The following is a 15,624-nucleotide window of genomic DNA, read 5'->3' as shown; positions in this document are numbered from 1 at the left end:
AAACTTTTGAACAGTAGTGTTAGTATGTTTCTTTTTATGCTCAGCTCTAAACAATTTTGGGCTAGATTTTGTCTCTTTTTGAGTGGAATCTGTATAAAATAATTTTTTAACAAACAAATCCTTGTCCAGTAATTTGAATGACAGGAAAGTCGTGAAAAAGTATGGAACTTCAGATACAGGAACTCTGAATACAATAATGAAACCATTTAGCATATTGTGATACTAGCATTAGCGTCATTGTTTTTCAGTGCAGAACTGTGGTTGGCAAGAGGGTCTATTCATTAGCATTTGTGTCCCTAAACAGGCCTGTATTAATATGCAACAATTTAACTATGCAGCAGCAATACAATTAATAAAGATGTCTCCGTGGTTTTGACAGCACAAATTGACAGTAGAGGGGAAAAGACAGGTAGAGTGCAAGAGAACCAAACACGTTAAGAGTTGGAGCGAGTGCATGGAGCTGGTGGAGACAGGCTGTATGACAGATTGAGGCCACTGACTGTTCTCCGAGAGCAGCTGTGAGAAGTGGGAGTTCTCTGATGAACCAATCATGACTTACTGCAGTACCTCTACACACCCACACTACCATAGTCTGGCCTGTTTGGATCTTTAGAAGAATGCACTGTGCTTGTGTTTTTGAGCTCTAGTGAACTGACATGAACTGTTATGTAGGCCTGAATGATTGACCCGAAAAGCCTTGACAAACTAAAACCATAATTATAAGCAAAATGAAAATCATTATTTCTAGTCTTCATTGATAATTGCAAGTTACTCTAATGCAGTGGTTATCAACTTGAAGGCCCTGAAGGCCCACCTTTTTCCAACACAATATTCAAAATGTAAACTGAAACATGAAACATTTTAGCATTTAATAGAAGAAAGTCATATACACCTAGGATGACGTGAAGGTGAGTAATTTATGGGCTAATTTTCATTTTTGGGTGAACTAACCCTTTAACAACACAAAGCTAGCTGTTGTATGTAGTCAGCAGTAGTATTAAGTACTTTATTGGAGCTTGAACATCATTGTCTAATATATAACACAGAAATCAGCATCTCAAATATCTCTTTTGTGTTAATCAAAAGAAAACATAATACAGATTTGAAATGCATTTTCTTAATGTGTTTTGTAAAATAATTTTATCCGGCTAATTAGATTTTTATTTTTAAAGGTGCCATAGAATGCATTGATACAATATTATAAATTGTTCTCTGATATCTACATAGAAGGTATGTGGCTTAGGTAAGGGCAGAAATTCTCCAGAAACGGTTTTACATGTCCTTTTACAACCCTAGGATTTGTCCCTAGAATGAAATGGTCTGTTATTACCTTATTTGGAAGGGTCATGAATAATAATGTTGAGCTCTGCTTTGATTGGCTGTTTCACAGCGCAGCTAATTTCAGTAGCTCACACAGCAAACAGCTCTCTACTGTCCGGCGTGAGCAATGGAGAGATTAGGCATCCAACCTTATATGTTTGATCAGATGAAGATAAAGATTTTGATAGATTTTGCAAGAATGTTTAGCCTCCATGGTATGAACATGATCGCTGCGAGACGCTGATGGAGTGAACGAGGCTTGAGAGAGAGTTGTGAGTGAGAGCGCGGACGCACCCTCTGTGTTGCCAGATCCAGCTGTTATAAGCATTTTTGGACTTGTCTTTTCCACCTTTTTGACACTTTACAACCCTCTACGGACACCTTGGCAGTTGAATCGCCATTGGCTAGTTAATTTTTTTGTTTACTCGCCAGACTGAAATACTATACTATACTAGATTACTCAGCCTCCAACTCACACACTGGCGAGTAAAATCTGAGAATTTATTAGCCATTGGCTAATATTAGACATCATTTAGTCGCCCAGAGTGAAGATTTAGTCGCATATGCGAGTGATTTACTCGCAATGTAGAGGGTTGCTTTAGAAAGGTCATAAAGTCGGACGTTGCAGTTTAGGGTCAGCGATATCTTTATCTCATCTTAATTGCAAAAGATTTTAAATAATTTCGGTTTATTTTTATGTATTTATCGGTTTTTGTTTGTTTTAATAGCAATATCTGGCAACACTGCATTGATGATTCAGCTGTGCAGGTCCAGCTGGCCTAGAACATGGGCTGGTGTACGTTATGCAAATGTTGGGGGCGTAAACATTAATGATCCCGACTGTAACATCACAGTCGGTGTTATGTTGGGATTAGCCTCTTTTTCAGTGGTCTTTTGCACGCTCTAGATTTACATAAGAAGGAGGAAACAATGTTCTTTGAGGCTCCATGTACAGAACTCTTATTATTCAACCATGCCAAGGTAAATACAGTTTTCCATTCTATGGCACCTTTATGTGTACCAAGAAAATATTCCCCAGACAATTACAACACCACCAGCATGTTGAACGATTGATAAAAGCAGGAGGAACTTATTTATCACCCTAAATCCTAGTACATCCCTACAACTTTTATTTTATTTTATTCTATTCCTATTCTATCTATAGCACACCTGTACATACAATTTATTCTTTTTTTGTGGTTTATATTTATGCATGTGTATTTTATTCACATCTTATTTTTATTATCTGTGTGTTGTTGTTGTCTCCGTGTACTGGAAGCTTGTGACACTATAACAAATTCCTTGTATGTGCAAACATACTTGGCAATAAAGCTCTTTCTGATTTCTGATTCTAAAACATGCTTGCAACATGCTAATCAAACTTAGCAACATGTTAAATCATGTTAGCAATGTGCTAAATCATGCTAGCAACATAAACATCTAACTAAACTTTCAAACTTCAAGCTTTTACAACTGCTTCAAACTTTCAGTCAAGGCTTTTTATTAAGCCAACTTAGAAGTTTGCACGCAAACTTTACTCATTTAGTTTTAAAATGTAATTTATTTGTGTGATGCAAAGTTGAGTTTTCAGCAGCCATTACTCCAGTATTCAGTCTCACATGATCCTTCAGAAATCATTCTAATATGCTGTGGTGCTCATGAAACATTATATTTATTGTCAATGTTGAAAACAGTTGTGCTGCTTAATATTTCTGTGGAAACCATGATGCATTTCCCCCCAGGATTATTTAATTAATAGAACATTTAAAAGAACAGCATTTATTTGAAATAGTTTTTTTTTTTGTAAAAATATAGTCTTTACCATCCCTTTTGATCAATTTAATGCATTCTTTCTGATTAAAACTATTAATAAAAAAATGCTGACAGCAGGTAGTGTGTACATATATACAGTATAACATGAAAGAGAACCATTGTTCTGAAGGCAACTATATCATCAGCCCATCAACCTGTCATACCGCAAGGTAGTATTAACATTTAAGTGAACGTCTCTTCCTCTCACTAGGCCTGTTGCTTTCTGTCTCACATGACAAACTCAGCAACTGCTGTGCTTTAATTGATTTTACATTAGACTGGTGTCGTAGGAGCAGTCACACTGCCAGAATGTGACCCGAAATGCCTGACACTGCCAAAACTGAAGAAATAGCAAGTGAAACAGTACACATTATGAACTAATCATATTAATCATATACTCAGCCTCCAACTCACACACTGGCGAGTAAAATCTGAGAATTTATTAGCATATTAGACAGACGTTGCAGTTTAGGGTCAGCGATATCTTTATCTCATCTTAATTGCAAAAGATTTTAAATAATTTCGGTTTATTTTTATGTATTTATCGGTTTTTGTTTGTTTTAATAGCAATATCTGGCAACACTGCATTGATGATTCAGCTGTGCAGGTCCAGCTGGCCTAGAACATGGGCTGGTGTACGTTATGCAAATGTTGGGGGCGTAAACATTAATGATCCCGACTGTAACATCACAGTCGGTGTTATGTTGGGATTAGCCTCTTTTTCAGTGGTCTTTTGCACGCTCTAGATTTACATAAGAAGGAGGAAACAATGTTCTTTGAGGCTCCATGTACAGAACTCTTATTATTCAACCATGCCAAGGTAAATACAGTTTTCCATTCTATGGCACCTTTATGTGTACCAAGAAAATATTCCCCAGACAATTACAACACCACCAGCATGTTGAACGATTGATAAAAGCAGGAGGAACTTATTTATCACCCTAAATCCTAGTACATCCCTACAACTTTATTTTATTTTATTTTATTCTATTCCTATTCTATCTATAGCACACCTGTACATACAATTTATTCTTTTTTTGTGGTTTATATTTATGCATGTGTATTTTATTCACATCTTATTTTTATTATCTGTGTGTTGTTGTTGTCTCCGTGTACTGGAAGCTTGTGACACTATAACAAATTCCTTGTATGTGCAAACATACTTGGCAATAAAGCTCATTCTGATTCTGATTCTGAGGAATCCATGGATTTTTTTTTTTTTTTTTCTGGCCCTACCAATCTTATACTGTCCAGTTTTGGTGAATCCATGTGTGCTGTAGCTCCAGTTACATGTCATTTGCTGACAGAAGTTGACCAATGTGGTCTTCTGATACTAAAACCCATCCACTTCAATGTGTGGTTACTTTAATCACTGAATGAACACAGTGCCATGCTTCACTCTGTAACACACAGCTCATATTTATTTAATTAAAGCATAGCCTTTGTGATTTGATAATCTTACTGAGACATATTGTGATTTCAGCCCTACTTTCTTCCTCATTCTGATGTTTGGTTTGTACAATTCAACCTATTGAACATTTGCATGTAATAATGCATCTATTTGATCCTGTGTGAATGGCCAATTAGATATTTGCATTAAGAATGAAAATATATGGTAATGTAAACCGTAAAGTGACCACTGTGTGTATGTTATGGTGTAGTCAGGCGCTTGTAGAGCTTTTGAACTATGTGCCTGGTCATTGCAGTACCACTTTACTTGGTGATTAGTAGTTTAATCCTGAACAGTAGATGCCAGCTGCCAGTGTTTTTGTGCTATTTCTGTTTACCAGGCAGACACTAGAATACACTAATTCAGAATCACTGAATTAGGACAATACCTGAATGTACTGGAAAGTTCGAAAACTAGTTAATGAACAATAGAAATGTGCAGCAGTATGAACAAAGATGAAAAAATGGAAAGAGAGCTTGTCGTACTTGTTCTTGGTTGTACCTTTGAACCCGAACTCTGATCCGAATCGAAAACTTTACACGTGTATGTGTGTATTTCTCTCCCCCAGGGACACAATGTGGCGTGTGTTTACAGGCTCTCTCTCCATTGAGGAAAAGGAAAAGGGCAGTCAGGTGCTTCAGGACCTGAGGGAGATTGAGTCATGGGTGTATCGGCTGCTGCACTCCCCGGTGCCTGTTGCTGGTCAGCGACGTGTTGACGTGGAAGTGCTCCCCCATGAGCTGCAGCCTGCACTGACCTTTGCCCTTCCAGACCCTTCCCGCTTCAGCATTGTAGACTTCCCGCTCCATCTGCCTCTGGAGCTGCTGGGAGTTGATGCTTGTCTGCAGGTCCTGGCCTGCATTCTGCTGGAACACAAGGTATGGATGGCATAGACCCTTAGATTTCCATATTTGTGTACTATTTTCATGGTGATACGTCAAAGAACATGGTTACCACCATGCTAAATGTGCAGAAATGCCATGGTACTTTTTTGTTAGTGCATCTATGGTGTGGCCATGCTTGTTTTCTCAGTGTATAAAGGATGCACCGTATAGCAGTACCATACCTGTTATTGGCCAATTTAATTAATTGGTATTGGTCAATGCTGTTTAATAATAATAAAAAAAAGTTTAATGTAGTCTTTAGCAAATCTCAATGAAAATGAATATTTGTATTGTTTGTGTTTCGTGATAATGCTGTGATGCCTAAATTCACTTAAAATGCATTTTAAATGATTAATTTGTGTTTTTTTATTTATTTAGACAAAATAGTATTACATATCATTAGTAATAATATTTTATTTATTTTCTAAATAATATAATTTATCATATCATTTCCGGTTATCATAGCATGAAAAGCCAAATATTTAATACTGGTATATTTAAATTAACTTCTATAGCAAACCATTGATTTAAGTTTTTTTTATTTTTTTTATTCATAAAATATTTGTATAATTATTGACTTGTATTGACCTGGATTTTTATACCGGTGCATCACTGTTTTAAATTGCTATAGCAGTAATGTAATTCAGAGTTTGCTTTAGAGCTGGTTATTTTTTGACACTCCGCTCATTGACATTAAGCTGAGTGTTTAATCTGACAGTCATGCATCGTGAGAGGTTACAGTGTTAATAATTTAAAATATTTGGCGCTGTATTTACAGAGAGTGTTGGACAGGCTGACACTTGAGAGGAAGCGATAATATTAGGCGATTTTTAAAATATAGGCTACACTATGTCTGTGTCATGGATGAGGTTAATAGTTGTCTATAGATCTGCTGTTTCAAATGAAACTAGTCTTCATCATTTTGCCAATGCGGGTCACACTGATAATAACGAGGAGATTCTCACCCTTTGCTGTCTGTAGGTGGTACTGCAGTCCCGAGATTATAACGCCCTCTCAATGAGTGTCATGGCGTTTGTTGCAATGATTTACCCCCTCGAGTACATGTTTCCTGTCATTCCACTGTTGCCCACCTGCATGGCCTCCGCAGAACAGGTAACACGGCATCTTTTTTTTGAACAGTTGGTGTATAAACATTAAAGCTCTCTTTATTTCTGTCACACACATATCTTCTTTTTCTAGCTCCTGCTAGCACCCACTCCATATGTCATTGGTGTGCCTGCCAGTTTCTTCCTGTACAAGTCTGATTTTAAGATTCCTGATGACATTTGGCTAGTGGATCTGGACTGCAACAAGGTATATCATCTGTTTAAGCTATCTGTAACTACCCAGACATGGGTTTGTGGATTCTACCATGTTGTAAAGCCTTTAACAATTAATTATGTGTATACAATAGTGGTATGCTTATGTTGCTTCTGTATCTTTATCAATGTAGGTCATTGTTCCAAGCAACGCAGAATTGCTCCCTCCCCTTCCTGAACCTGAGGCCTCTGAGCTGAAGAAACACTTGAAGCAGGTAAGCGAACCAGATGTTCTCTTCTCTCTAAGGAGCCCTACCATTAGCTCTGAATCTGAAGTGAATACTAACTGGATTCTAGAAGCAATGCATAGTAATTATACTGTCTTCTAACAGCTGCTGTGAACTTGGCCAATTCTTGCATTTAAACTAAAGAGAAGGCTGACAATGGCAAATATATTTTTAAACCCTGTCATTTGAAGCCAAAGGCAGACAGAAAATTAGACCTTTTCTGATGTTTCTAAAGTTTATGTTGACTGATTCATATTTTTAGATGATCCTTTATGTATTGTAATGACTGTATATTCTCCCCCTTTTTTTGTTCCAGCTCTTGGAGGTAATAAGTTTTGAGTTTCCCTATCTATAGACTCAATAATGTTTCTAGTTCTCTTGCTTAACCCTTTACAATCCCACATAGACCCTTATCTAGAGCTTCTTACCTGATTCTGGGCACCTCTGAGCTCAATCAAACCCCATTAATATCAACTGTTTAAACATTTCACTGTGTTGTCATCAATCATTGTCATATACTGACCAACTCCGGCCTTCCTCATGTCTTTTTAATAGAGATGCATTTAATTTGATCACAATCTGTTGTTTTTGTTTTTGCTGGTCTGCAGCAGAATTTCTCAGCCAAATTGATTTACCATTTTGTTTCATCTTGCATCAAACATAATTATCATGCTGTCATTGTAATAACTCAAGCCAAAATAGTCAATACACTGAATCATCAGTTGTGTCTCACAGACCGTGAGTCATGACTCTTCATTTGCCATTATGAATCACCATAATTCAGGTCCTCTGGTCTTTTTGTACATGAAAAAAATTGTCATTATATTTCCACAAAATATCACTAAAATGTCTTTTCTTTTTGGGTAATGCCACCGAAAAGAATAGCCTGTTTCACTTTTTGTTTGTTAAAAGTCCTGTTTCACTCTGAAAAGCATCACATTAATGAAGTAATCAAATAGGCTAACAATGGCATTGTGTTGACTAACAACTACCAATTAATATTCGCGGTCAAGTTTTGAGTTTTGAACACATTCTCCAATGACAAGTTTGTGTGAGATCTGCTTCCCTTTCCACCTGATAACCCACCAGTTTTCTTCGGACTGGTGTGTATTATGTTATGTGTGCACCCTTCCTCCACTCATGTTTGGTCACATGATATCCCAATCTTTCACAGTGACAGGTAGTCATGTGACATTTCCTCCATGTGTTCTTGTGTCCTTCAGTGTCTGGTAAGGTTGACTGTGATCACCCAAAAGCAGATCTTCGCCTCTGATTCCAAGGTTCACAAATCTTTGCATTTTGAATGTGCACGAAAAAATAACCCCTCTCCCCCCGCCATCAACACCCGTAGCCCTACTCTCTCTGTGAACTTAACAAATATTGAAACCATACAGATACTTCTTTATTCCATACTCTTTGAAAAAACAATCTCACAAATGCACACACTTGCGACTCTGTTTGCCTCCATAGCCCCTAACTCTTTGCACTCTTCCTTCCCTTCTCTTTGTGTGATGAAGGACCTACAGAAGCCCCCTGTTTCTCATAGCACTATGTTTGGCTTGAGCATGTTTCAATGCAACTTACATTATGCTCATTAACCCAAAGCAAAAAATCTTCGTAATCGGCTGGAGCAGATGATGCGATTGGTTTGATAGCGTGCCGGCCAAATGGCGTGGTGAGCGCAGGGTCTGATGGAATGCCGGCTGAGAGGCATTGAGTGAGCAGTTGCAGAATTCCCAGAGTGCTTTGTTAATGGCTCTATGTGTTGACCGCACCCTTCCCTCTAACATTTTGACTATTAAATCTTTGATGCAACACCGTCGGTTCAGGCAATAGCTTTCTCTCTTATCCCCATGTAACATTTTCTCAATTTTAAAGGAATAGTTCACCCAAAAATTAAAATTGTCATCAATTACTCACTCTCATATTGTTCCAAACCCATAAGACTTTTGTTCATTTTTGAAACACAAATTATATTTTTTATGAAATCTGTTCTTCCGTTTAAAATTCATTTCACCAAAACTTTTACGCTTCAAATAATTCATAAAGACATTGTAAAAGTAATCCATATTAATCTTCTAAAGAGACACGATGGCTTTATATGATGAAGATTCAATTTAGGCAATTATTCATATATAAACATCAAAGCCGACACACTTATATAGAGCTCATCAGATATGGTAAACCGAAGCTCAGATGTGCTTGCCGTGAACTAATGAGATTTTTGTACACGTTTGAGTTTCTGTTTACAATGTTTAATGTGCTCTATGTATGAGCATTGATCAGTGTTTATATATGAATAAAAAGTCTAAAATAAAATTGATATTAAACATACTTGGTTTTGAAAGAAATCAAGGTGTGTATGATAACGGATTTTTAATTTGGGTGAACTCTTCCTTTAATTATGCATCTTATTTAAATAAAAAGAGTGACTATGCTTTCACCTTTGCCATTCAGTAGATCTTTAGACAGAAGTTGGTAACCGTAGGCCTACAATGTGAGACGTGATTGCCTGAGGCGATAGTGCTCTTACATCAGTCTCCCCTGTCAGGATTCATTGTTAAATTGATCTCTCCTGTATCCATCTTCCTCCTCCACCTTTCTCTCTTTCTCTCTCTCTCTCGCTCTGTGTCGTTGACTCCTCTATGCAGGCTCTGGCCAGCATGAGTCTGAACACGCAGCCTATTCTAAACCTGGAGAAGTTTCAGGATGGACAGGAGTTGTCTTTATTGCCCCCCGGTCGTGACAAAGCCTCCCCGTCCTCCACTGAGTTCAACCCACTCATCTATGGCAATGATGTGGACTCAGTTGATGTTGCCACAAGGTATGAAGTATTGTAAACTGTAGCAAATGTGACGGGAATGAGTGGTTGGTAGAGTTGCTATGTTAATAGTGTGTGATTTTGGTGCAATTTGAGGTACCTAAATGAAGCTAAAAATAATGATTCTTATGGAAGCCCAGAACAGCCATAACATTTGTTTGTAGGCTTCCATAAATTTCTAAACAATCAATGGGTCTCATTCACTAACCATGTATACATACAAATTTGTCTGTGTTATCGGCATATCACAAACGCTTTCACGAGCAAAAACGCTTTCATCAATAACTTTCATAAAAAAAATTTTTTTTTTACGATAAAAGCAACTCCTTAAATTGTTTGGCCATGTTTTATGCAAATTACTGTCCTTGGGTATTCTGTCACTCATTTGGAATACTTAATTCATTAACATTAGAACAAGCTTAAGAACAAATTCATGTGCGGATGCACGTGTTGTGAATCCGGCGGTAATTTTTCATGAGAGGTTTTCCTGTGTGTATAAATATGAATAATCCACACAATTATTAGTGAATGAGACCTGTTGTTTTTGTTAGTGGTGCAGAAAACACAAAATTTGAACCAAGCCAAAAAAAAAGATACTAATATTTGTACCATTCCGCCATATAATTTACATGATAGAAATGTATTATTATTTTGATCTTGCCGTTAGGGTGGCGATGGTGAGGTTCTTCAACTCTCCAAATGTCCTGCAAGGGTTCCAGATGCACACACGCACTCTGCGTCTCTTCCCCCGTCCTGTGGTGGCATTCCAGGCCACATCTTTCCTGGCTTCTAGGCCGCGGCGGAATGGATTCACCGAAAATCTCTCCCATACCCAGGCGGTGGAGTACTATGGAGAGTGGGCTCTCAACCCCACCAACCTGGCTTTCCAGAGGATTCATAACAGTGAGAGACATAGATATACCTCATCCTTTGTCCTTAAGTTGCCTTTTCTTTGACCTCCAGATTTGATTGTCACAGTTCGCCCCCTAGTGGCAGTTGTGATGACTTCTCAATTAGATTTCAATTTGTGAAGACACTGACAGTAAGAGAATTTACCCTCTGTTTATTGACCATGGTGGAATAAATGAATAATGTATGCATAGTTGTCCATATAAATGATTGCCAACACTTTTAGAAGGAACATATTAGGGGTTGCACAATGCTAAAATGTTGCACAATGTAAAAAATTATTTCTGACGTTATTCATATCCGCCCATTCAGGTTTCCTGCACGTTCGGTCTTTTCGGTGTGCAAAGTAATTTAATTTCTATTAAATTCTAATCTGACTCCATTTTTTTATGAGCTCGAATTTAGGTTGAGATGTCAATTGATCATTGGTCATTAGAATAATAATTTTCTAGAATAATTGTCTTTCCTATTTAAATGCTATTTTGATTGTACTTGTTCATTTGGATTCCGTTAGCGGACCTCACGGTCACATACTTGCCAGTCTTGGTTATTAGACAGAGATCATTGATTAATATGGCCGCTCCTATGATGGCTGGTTCTAAAAGTACTTTTGTTTAGTCCCCTTAGATCTGTACACACTTGAATAAAGCCATATTATCTCTAGTCAGAGGTCACGACCACTACTAAGATATAAGCCGACCAACATTACTTTCTCTGTTAGTAGCTTTGTTTTGGTCATGCCATGGTTTCCCATAATGTACACTTAGCTAGAGTAATATTACAGTAAAGGTTAGGCTCACCCTATTTAGGTTGGTCGAACAACATTCAGTTGACCTAAACGGAAATTCCCTTTTAGCCCTTACAGGCTAAGTAAACTTGAACGAATACCAAGTTGTTAGCCAGATCTCTAAATATCCAGTTGGTGTGCCCTATGCTCCAACGCAACTCTATTTCTGTTACTAACCTGATGCAGAAATGCGGTAACAAGGATACTTGTCACGCTGAGACAATTCAAACGATACCAAACACGACTGTGAATATCACTTGCATTCATGTAGAACATTATATTATGCTATTGACCATTCTGAGTGAGCTGAGTGAAGGGAAAGATGGGTGAGGGGAAGGAAGTGGATGATAGGTGAGAAAGGAGTTTTCCTTTATCTTCTCTCAGTGAGATGTGGAAACAGATGTCTGTATGTTAATGCACTGTGTTTGTATTGTCCATATCTCAGAAGATCAAAGTGTCTGAGGTTCTTCAAGTCTTAGTACATTATATATATTTATGTATATAATATGCAAAACTAAAATCAAATCTCAGGTCTGCAGAGGGTGAGAACTCAGCCCCCTCTTCAGTTGTGACTTCCAGTCTAATCGCTGTTATTTGTTGCAGTGGAAATGCAGCTTTACACTTACCTGCATGTAGTTTTACTATAAAGACCGTCCATTATGTGTTTCCCACTTTGTGTGTAGTCAGTAATTATACTGTGTGTGTGTTTCAGATGTGTATGACCCCTCTCTAATAGGCGATAAGCCTAAGTGGTATGCCCACCAGTTACAGCCAGTATTCTACCGTGTGTATGATGGAAACTCTCATCTGGCGGAGGCGTTGAGTGGACCCCTGCAGGATGAGACCAATGATTCAGACCCAACAGATGACAGGTTGAAAACACCCAATACACACTCATACTTGCAGTACTCACTAACACACATAGACCTTCATACACATTCACATCAACTCATGCACAAATGCTATTGATTCTTTTTTTACATATTCAAAAGTCTGGATTCAGTAGTTTTCAAAATAGTTTGAGTAGTTTGTTTGTTTGTTTGTTTTTAATGAAATGAATCATTTTATTTAGCTAGCAAATATTTTCAGTTGATCAAAAATAAAGCTTTTTATAGTGTAAAGATTTTTTAAAGATTAAAAATAGTAAATATTTACTATTTTTATAGTGACGATAAAGATTTTTAAAGTGTTAAAAAAGATTTCTATTTTTAAATATGATGTTATTTTGAACTTTCTGTTCATCAAAGAATCCTGAAATAGTTTCCACAAAAATATTAAACGGCACAATATTTATAATAAGAAGAAATAAGCACCAAATCAGCATTTTAGAATGATTTCTGAAGGATCATCTGACACTGAACACTGGAGTAATTTTATATATATTAAAATAGAAAACCTTTATTTTAAACTGAAATCCTAAATTCTAAAAGCAATATTACCGTTTTTAACTGTATTTTTGATCAAATAAATGCAGCCATAGTGAGCATAAGACACTTCTTTCAAAAATATTACAAAAATATACCAACCCCAAACTTTTGAACTGTAGTGTATTTTTACATGCATACATTTTTTGTGTTCAAACTGTTTTTGTCTATTTTAAATAGAACTTTGTATTTATTTGTTATTGGTGATTGTTTATCTCAGTGGCAGTGACAGTGAAGCATACGATGACTCCAGCTCTTCCTACTCTTCTCTGGGAGACTTTGTGAATGAGATGATCAAAGGGGACATACAAGGGGACACACCAAGTAAGCTTCTCCATTTTTAATCTCTTTCCTGACCGCATATTGTATTAACTTTTTACCTGATCACTCTGTAAAGAGAAATCTTGATTAAACTCAGAAGTGTTGAGAAGTTCAGCTTCATAATTGTTATGTTTACACTCTTTCTTTAGATGTTGACACTCTGACACATGCTGCGCTGGGAGACGCGAATGAGGTAGAGATCCATTACTTCCAGGACTATAAGGGGGACAACGGTGACCCAGAGCCAGAAGGCCCCCCAGAAGCAGCGGACAGTCAGCCACTGCGGTCCAGCTCCAGCACGACGGCCAGTTCCAGCCCCAGTACAGTCATACAGGGAGTCAACCATGTCAGTGCTCAGACTACATGTTATCTGAATCTAGAGGTAAGCATCATGTGCTGTGATCTCTAAAGTGTGTGCTTCTTTGTGTAGGAACAGAAGGAACCCGTTGAGGTGGAGGCGACAGCTGGCATAACCCTCCAGAACTCTGTCCCAGGATTGGGAGCTCCACCTTTTACAAGACCCACTCCTGATCCGGTTCCTGTTGACCCAGCCAATAAGAAGCGAGAGTATGATAATCCCTATTTTGAGCCCCAGTATGGCTTCCCTTCAGAGGAGGATACTGAAGCAGATGAGCAGGAGGAGAGTTACACACCACGATTCAACCAGAATCTCAATGGCAACAAGTATGTACTCAGTCAATACTTGGAGATAGTCCTACACAAACACACAGAATCTATATCTCAGCTGCACAGACCAGCTCTCAACATCCTCTCCCTGAATTGTGTGTGTGTTTAGACCATCTCGGCCATTGAGACCCAGCAGTCTGAAGCTTCCGGGTGAATCTGATGGGGAGGGAGACTCCAGAAATAGCTCTCCAAACTCCACCATCTCCAACAATAGCAACGATGGCTTCGGGGGACTCATGTCCTTCGCCAGTGAGTGGCCAGCTTAACATAACCTCTATTCATTCCTTAGTAGCTCATGCTCACATTGCAAATTTGGACATAAAAATATATTATGCTGATTTTCTTAAGCACCAAATCAGCATAATAGAATGATTTCTGAAGGATCATGAAGACTGGAGTAATTGCTGCTGAAAATTCAGCGTTTCCATCACAGCAATGAATTACATTTAAAAATCTTTTAAAATAGACTATTTTAAATTGTAATATTATATTATAATTAGGAATTATATTGTAATAATTATTTTACATCATAATAATATTTCACAATAGTACTGTTTGTACTATATTTTTGATTAAATTAATGCAGATTTGTTGAGCATAAGTGCCTTATTTAAAAAACATTAACAAATTTTACCAACCCCAAACCTTTGAGCGGTAGTGTATATAAATATTTAATCTTTAAGTATCAGAAAGAAAATCTTCAGTGGTATATTAACTTTTGCTAAGTGTTTGGTCATTGTAAAATTTCACTAGTATTGAGTAGAGATGCAGCGATTAACCGCGCTTTAAAACGTCACGGTTAATTAATCGTAAAGGTTCCGCTAAACTGAGTGTTTCTGTTACACGGAACGGAACTGTTGCAGCTTGCGCAAAACGAAAACAAAGGTACACTAGCGGTGCACCAGCTTAAAATGACGTGCTTATCAGAGGCACAGAGACTACTGCATGCATTAGATTAACTGTGACAGAGGGACCAAACAGCAAAGCTTTATTTCCACCAGAGAAATGCCTGTCGTGTGGGACCATTTTGGGTACACCAAGAATGACCAGGGTGTCATTTAAATATTGCTGTAAAAAACTGCTGCTAAAGAACGAATACATAAGGGATTATGCACGGCTTGCTGTACATTGAACGATTTAAAAAAAAAGTTTATTTCCATCATTAGTAACAGTTTCCCCTGTGGGACAAATAAAGTTAATATTAGTCGTATTTATAATAGGCTACTTCATTAACTTTGTTATTTACTATCCCTGTTGTAGTATTATTCATAAGTAAAAACCAACAAGATTTTTTTTCCCACCATGTTTCCAAATTCTCTACCCCAGGTCCAAAAGAAATGTAAAGAATGTACAAACTGAAAACATTAAATACTTTTGTGATCTATTTCCATTTGTTATTTTCAAAAGAGAAATACTGTCATGGATGTTTACAGAGCAGAGGTCACCTTTTTTTTTATTCCAATGGGAGAGATGGACTTTTGTTTGTCTTTTGTTTATTATTATTTTGTGCTGTATTGTTGGTTATAGACTTGTGCCGGTATTCGGTAATGCGATATATCACGGTAATGAATATGCACGATATTGTTATCGTGGGCACTTCTAAATACCGTGAATAATTATATATTACAAATTATTCAGAATTTTGAATGCATTTTAAGAATAC

At 37.4% G+C, this 15,624-nt stretch overlaps 1 protein-coding gene across 28 annotated transcripts in view; it reads left to right on the top strand.

Moving 5' to 3' along the window:
* The window catches only part of madd (MAP-kinase activating death domain), an 81,786-nt gene that overhangs the window by 36,861 nt on the left and 29,301 nt on the right, over window positions 1-15,624 (top strand). For 15 of the 28 annotated variants that reach the window (XM_016571789.1, XM_016571794.1, XM_016571791.1 and 12 more), the window contains exons 5-17: window positions 5,151-5,460; window positions 6,448-6,579; window positions 6,667-6,780; window positions 6,920-7,000; window positions 7,329-7,337; window positions 8,236-8,292; window positions 9,664-9,836; window positions 10,501-10,736; window positions 12,242-12,401; window positions 13,174-13,277; window positions 13,424-13,620; window positions 13,705-13,958; window positions 14,071-14,210. In XM_016571789.1, the coding sequence (XP_016427275.1) occupies window positions 5,151-5,460; window positions 6,448-6,579; window positions 6,667-6,780; window positions 6,920-7,000; window positions 7,329-7,337; window positions 8,236-8,292; window positions 9,664-9,836; window positions 10,501-10,736; window positions 12,242-12,401; window positions 13,174-13,277; window positions 13,424-13,620; window positions 13,705-13,958; window positions 14,071-14,210 (1,967 nt within the window). The remainder of the gene's footprint in view (window positions 1-5,150; window positions 5,461-6,447; window positions 6,580-6,666; window positions 6,781-6,919; window positions 7,001-7,328; window positions 7,338-8,235; window positions 8,293-9,663; window positions 9,837-10,500; window positions 10,737-12,241; window positions 12,402-13,173; window positions 13,278-13,423; window positions 13,621-13,704; window positions 13,959-14,070; window positions 14,211-15,624) is intronic. The other 13 variants (XM_016571803.1, XM_016571801.1, XM_016571807.1 and 10 more) reach the window with 2 other exon arrangements.

Source organism: Sinocyclocheilus rhinocerous, unplaced genomic scaffold, assembly GCF_001515625.1.
Source record: "Sinocyclocheilus rhinocerous isolate Xijiao unplaced genomic scaffold, SAMN03320098_v1.1 scaffold591, whole genome shotgun sequence".
NCBI classification, from domain to species: Eukaryota; Metazoa; Chordata; class Actinopteri; order Cypriniformes; family Cyprinidae; genus Sinocyclocheilus; species Sinocyclocheilus rhinocerous.
This window is presented reverse-complemented; position numbering and strand designations above follow the sequence as displayed.